Source organism: Hydra viridissima, unplaced genomic scaffold, assembly GCF_058129835.1.
Source record: "Hydra viridissima isolate aposymbiotic clone 2 unplaced genomic scaffold, HvirCarnegie_v1 scaffold_12, whole genome shotgun sequence".
Lineage (NCBI taxonomy): Eukaryota > Metazoa > Cnidaria > Hydrozoa > Anthoathecata > Hydridae > Hydra > Hydra viridissima.
This window is the reverse complement of record NW_028324311.1, coordinates 3,379,580-3,386,046: the sequence shown is the minus strand read 5'-3', so window position 1 is coordinate 3,386,046 and position 6,467 is coordinate 3,379,580. Positions and strand designations below refer to the sequence as shown.

The 6,467-nt window shown below is 25.0% G+C and overlaps 1 protein-coding gene across 7 annotated transcripts in view; it reads left to right on the top strand.

Annotated features, from left to right (window-relative positions):
* Nucleotides 1-6,467, top strand: part of LOC145193738 (septin-7-like) — a 35,045-nt gene that overhangs the window by 21,009 nt on the left and 7,569 nt on the right. For all 7 annotated transcript variants that reach the window (XR_016445798.1, XM_090069344.1, XM_090069343.1 and 4 more), the window contains 2 exons: nucleotides 1,442-1,551; nucleotides 6,006-6,106. Coding sequence is in view for 6 of the 7 variants with exons in the window: in XM_090069344.1 (XP_089925470.1) it covers nucleotides 1,442-1,551; nucleotides 6,006-6,106 (211 nt within the window). In the remaining variant the exon portion in view is untranslated. The remainder of the gene's footprint in view (nucleotides 1-1,441; nucleotides 1,552-6,005; nucleotides 6,107-6,467) is intronic.

Here is a 6,467-nt window from a genome sequence, read left to right as displayed (position 1 = left end):
ATACTGATAAATAAAACATAACCCAATTATTTTCAGGTTTATGCATAAATAAATTATGAGGAGTATTGAACATGGTTATTGTAATTTTTATTGTTGTTTTACAATGTATATTGAATAAAACCTTTTTTACTCAAGGAATATTTTTACACTATTAAATTAATAGTTAAGCAAAGGATGTGGGAAATTTAATCCTTTTGACTAAATTGAATTGAATATGAGTAAAATATAAAAATTATTAATATAATTTAAAAAATGATTAAAATTTTATCTTTACTAAAATTTAAAAAATCTAAAAAAAAATTTTCTTCTCATTCTGTACTGCATTTTAAAACTCTTTTCTTTTTCTTTTTGGTTCTTTTAGTCATTTTCTTACACCTGTTTCTAAACTTTTAAACACAGGTGTAAGTGTTGGAAAAGTCGAAATAGTCTTAGCTAGATAATTGTGCATAATGTTGTTTCTTCCAAAAACTTGTTGCTATATTCACATCTTATTCAATCTTTGGTAATCTAAGCTTGTCATGATTGTCAGTTTCTTTTCTTTAGACTTTAATTACCCATTAAATTTTTTTTTTATGCTGTGTTGTCACGGCTGTTTAAGTCAAAGTAACTTCAGTGCACAAATCTATTGCAACAAAAGCTGCCACTAGATAACCTTTTGTTTTCTGCCATAATGACTTTTTGCTTTTAAAAAAGTAGAGTTTCTTGTCACTATCAAGCAAAGTTTTTTTATCCCAACTAATTAACTTTCTTTATGTAACAAATTTTCATTACATAAAAGCTTAAATTCTCATTACATAAAGGCAATCATGCTGCATTAATTTTATTATTAGTTTTAGATTTTCCAGTTCCAAACAAGCTTTTCATTATCTTCAAGTTCCCTTCCAGCTGCCAAATTATTATATTCCTCCAAGCACTCAACAACTCTAAGTTTAAAACCAGTATTCTAGGATGATCTTTTTTTCGGTGTTCTTTTGAAAGATAATATTCTTGTGAATTATAAAAATCTCTAAGTTTATAAAAATGTATGTTGATCACCTGCTGCAATAAACAGTATTTTAGTGGTTCAAATATTAATGTTTGAAAAACCACTAATGCTTAGTGGTTTTTCAAACTTTAGAAATGTAGGTTTTTTCAATGTTAAAAAAAATTTTTTTTTTGATTAAGGAGTTTATTTTATTGGCAAAAATTTAAGCCTAGTGATCACCTATAACACTAGGCATAATCTTTTTTTCTTCTTTAGCTGAGAAACAATTTAAAAGTTTATACATTTTTATTCATTCCTGGTTGATTTTGTGATTTTTTATGCTTTTATGCCAAAAAGTCATGCAAAATAACTTTATCTTGCTTGATTTATGAAATATGAAATATTTTTAAAAAGGCATGAATAATATTAATATCAACAATAAAGATTTTTAACTAAAAAATAACTTTTTTTGTTTAGGTGAAAGTGGACATGGTAAATCAACGTTAATAAATTCATTATTTCTGACAGATATCTACTGTCCTTCACAATACGAAGATGCTGCATCAAAATTTGGTAAAACAATGGCGGTAAGAATTGTTAAAATTAGCTATTGATAAAAGTACCAGAATTATTTCCAAATGACAGCAATTTAATTCCAGGAGAGATAGATATAAGTTTTACCACCTAGTTTACTGTGTTACTCCATATTTCTACACAAAATATTATTAAACTATTGATATAAGTTTAAAATCCACTTAACTTAACTGTTTTATTCAGGTAAAAAGAGGCTTAGAAGTTTAACTATTGCTTTTGTATTGTTAGCATAATATTTTTGCAACTTTTAGTAAACCCATCTGTGTAAGTTAAAATAAATTATCTTTTTATTATTCTTATGATATTTCATGAGTATTCTAAATTTGAAGTTTTGCTTACCATTAAATACAGTACACTAAGTTCAAAAAAATTTTGTGTAACATATTGTAGTTAAATGTACGTTAAAGAACTTCAGTCTTATTGATCAGATTTTACTTTTTTTAAAAAAAGCAGCTAACAAATTTTCTAAAGAACTTTTTTCATATTGCATTACTTAAATTGCTTCAATAAACTAAATGTTAAAAATTAAAAGTAGAATCGTTTACATTTATTTAATTTGTTTGTTTTTTTTTATTTTGTTTTATTTTTACTGTTTTATTTTATTTTATTTTTACTGTTTTTTTACTATTGCATGATGTACAAAGATATATAAAAAGTGTATTGATTGCAAAACACTTTCTTGAAATTTTAACTCAAGTTGTAAAACAGCTTAATAGCTGTCTTACTTCTGGTATTGCTATAGTATATGCCTAATATTGCTAAACACTTTCTTGAAATTTTAACTCAAGTTGTAAAACAGCTTAATAGCTGTCTTACTTCTGGTATTGCTATAGTATATGCCTAATAATGCTAAGAAACCATCATTATTTCATGTACTGGCTCCATTGTATGTTAAACTAAAAATAAAATTTTACAATAATTAAAAATTACAATTCTTATGTAATCATCATAATTTTATCATTATAAGATTTAGTTTTAATTTCAAGTAAATTAATACTCAATCTGAAAAAAAAAATGTTTGGAATGAAATTGATTAATCAAAATTCTCCTTTTTTTTGGTGTTTCAGTTCAGTTAATAAAATTTCAGTTAGAAACAAATTCAATGGAAACAGAACTTCATGATGTAAATTTAATTAATCAATTAGTGGATTAATTAAAAAACTAGATTAGTTAAAAACTTAAATTTGAAGTTGTTTTAGCACTTTGCATTAATATAATTGTTATGATTTGAAATAATATATATTGTATTATATTTTTCTTATTGGATTAAAAATATATATATACCAGATCCAGAGATTAGTCAAAAGAAGGGGGATTAACAGTTACCCACCTTGATCCACTTTTGAAAACATGAAGTAGAAAAATGAAAGTTAAAGTTCAAACATATTATAAAGTCCAGAGACAAAATTTCAAGTTTAGAAATTTAATTATTTTTTCAGATTCATAAATAGAAATGATTTTTTTTTTTTTAAAAAAAAAAGCAATATTATAATTATCACATTTAAGAATTCAAAATGGTATTTAGTTAGAGTATTTAACTTGCAGAGTTATATAAAGAAATACTAGTTAGTGTAACTGTAGCTTTTAATAAAATGTAAAAAATTATATGTAACTAATGGTACCATTAGTACAGTTTAGATAAGTCTATTTTTAGTTTTAAAAAATTTGTTTTGAATGTGAATCTTTCATGCATGTTCTAAATGAATAATAAATATCTAGACATTGTTTAAATTCAAAAAAGTCCTGGTCAGGATAAATATTTTTTTTTTGGTTTTATCACAAATATGTTAAGATAAATATAGTTTTTTAAGGATAGTGAATACTCCTGATAAAATTTAAGTAGGTTTTTAAGATAATTTGCACCAAGGTTTTTATGTAAAAACTTCAAAAAACATGTTTATGTTGTTTGTTAGGTTTTTAACTTTCTCGCAGGAAAACTGAGTTGCTAGAAGAAGAAAACCTGACTTTTTTTTAAGTTTTTTAAAATTTATATTTTAAGTGTGTTACTGAGTACAAGAGTGTTTTAATAATAGATGAAAATTAAATAAAATATAATTAGAACCATAGCACTTCTTGGGTTTGTCAAGTCCTGTTAAAAAAACTAATAATAATCCATTAAAATGGCAGAAGAGTAACTAAACCATACTTGCTTGCCAAGCTTACTCAGATGATTTAAGGTTTCAAACAACATCAGTTTAAAATCTGTAGATATTGCAGACCAGGTCAAAGTAAATTCCAATCTTCACTTTACAGCAGGGTTACAAATTCTCCACCAGAAGAAAAATCAGACAAAAACCAGAAGAAAAATTAGACAAAAATAACTAAATATATCTTGTTAATTCGTCAATTTTCTGTGCAAGTTTTTCCAAATAGTAATTCATTTTTTAAGTAAGAAATAATGATACTTGTTTGTAAATCCAGCAACATCCAGTTACTCTGATTTAATTTTGATAGATTTTGTTGCCAACTATACTCCCATAGCTAAATAGTAACTATTTCAAAACATTTTTACTTAACATTGTTGTTATAGACTTTTGTTATTAGATTGTAAAATAATATAAGTACAGCAAGTATCACATATATTTTATATTTATCCTTTCTATATGTTTTATATATGCGATTGTCTTTAGATAAATACAGTCTACAGCTCTCATTAAATCTGTTTAAATTTTGATAATTAAAAAGTTGTTTAGAGTTTAACAATATTTTTACTATAATGTTCTTCTTTCTAAAAATCTATTTTGTCTTACTATCTTAAATTTTATATATCTTAAATTTCTTATATATCTTAAGTTTCCTTTATTCTAACAGAAATTTTCCTACATACAGAGAATAGTAAAAAAGATTTTGTTTAATAATAAAATTCTTTTTAAGAGTTTTGCAAACAAAATGTTTTGTGATATTAGTGATTTAGATAAATAAATACCTCAATTAATGGACTGATTTATTCAATAAATTGTAATTAATCTGAACTTTTGCTATATTTTATTCGTGATTAATTGATTATGAACTAGTTTTCATAAAAGGCTTTTCAATCAACTTATTAAGGATTTAAATGTTGTTAGATATTGATTAATTGAATTTACTCAAAGTTGATTGGAACAGAAGCTTATCCTGTGATAAGAGAGTTTTTTTGAACAGTTATGTTTGATTAATCAATTTTACTGGAACAGTTTCCATGTGATGGTCCAGGTTCACAGCAAAACAAACGCCAATACTTAGTATCAATACATAAAATGAAAAACTTTTGAGGTTTTAGTGTCAAATAATGCTAAAAGGTATTGTTAGTGTTTTTGATTGGTATTCTTCAGTTCTTGAATTCAGCAATTTTCTTTTAAAATAGTCTTTCTGATTTTGCACAACTATGACACCTAAAGTCTAGTCATGATAATTCCAAAAATGTATATCACAACCCTTTTTGTCAAATCTAAATCTTGTTATACCTAAATTTGTTAAGCTTAAATCAATTTATCTGTCACATATTTATATCTTTGTCATTACAAAATATCAAGCATAATATTTTTACAATTTTATGACCTACCTAATGGTATTAATTTTATGCAGCTAATTTTTAATTGGTTTTATCTAAGGATTTTTCAACATACTATTTCCAAAAAGATAAAAAAATAAAGAAAAATATTTTTGTTATTCTTTTAAGTATGAAATACTTTTAATGTGTCAGTTTGCTACAAATTGTAGATGGTAGGTTTTTTTTAGCATGGATCTAAAATGCAGTTCTTGCTGGTAACTCTTTCCCAAGCTAATACTGACATTTTAATTGTCTTTGATAAAGGATAGAATTGTTGTTGTCAAAAGCAGCAATAATTCACCTTAACAATAAAGCCATATACTTTGATATTCGATGACAAATACAAATTGATCTATCAGTTCTGTTTGAGAAATTGTGTAAGGTGGTAAATGTATGAGTTCTTTGAATATTGGTGTTTTACGTAACAATTAGTTAGACAATTATCTTGTATTAGAGTAATTTTCCTGTGAGCTACAGACTTCAGAGTGAATCTGATCAAGCATTCTAAATTTATCTGCACTGAAAGTATTTTCAAAGTTGTAGTCAGTCAAGAGACTTGGCAAAACATGTATTTTTCTATAATGCTAATCACTTTAGGAGTGCAACATGCTTCTTCTCCTTTCCAAAGTTTTCTCAAAAGAGATGTTAAATTTTTCAATCTTCTAAAGAAAAAAAAAGTTATTCATTAATCTGTTTAGCATTATTATTTGTTGTAAAAATGTTTATAATAAAATAAATAGTATTTGTGCATCAGACAAGTGAACTAGTTGTTATAGACAGTCAGCAAAAAATTTGAAATCAAAAGTTCGAGTTTTAAATTCTCAAGTCATGGATAATACTTTAAATGTTTTTTTTTTCTTTTTATTGTAATAATACTTTACATGTTTTTACAAGAAACATATCTTTATTTTTTTTTAGGTCAATGCATCAACATTTGAACTGAGAGAAGGAGGTGTGCGTTTGCAGTTAACAGTTGTCGATACTCCTGGATTTGGAGATAATATTGATAACACTGATTGGTATGGTTTTCTTTTCTTTTTTTTTATTTCTACATCTAATATACATCAACCTTTTCAAATGATATTCAATTAGATGACTGATAATTTTCTAGTGGCTATTTGAGTTTGAGAAGTTAGCGTTGTAGAGCTCGGTTTCATACTCAGAATATTTTTATACCCCTACTTAGTAAATATCTTAAATTACCGAATGAGAGATATAATAATTTTTATAGTATTTTTTATAATGAGAGATATAATAAATTCTGTCTTCAGTTAGAGTTAGGAAATTTAAGTTTTTCAAAAGATCACTAAATTTTCAGTTACAACAACTTTTTTTTTTTACATGTTCTAAGTTACCTTAAATATTTTTACTAAGTTACAG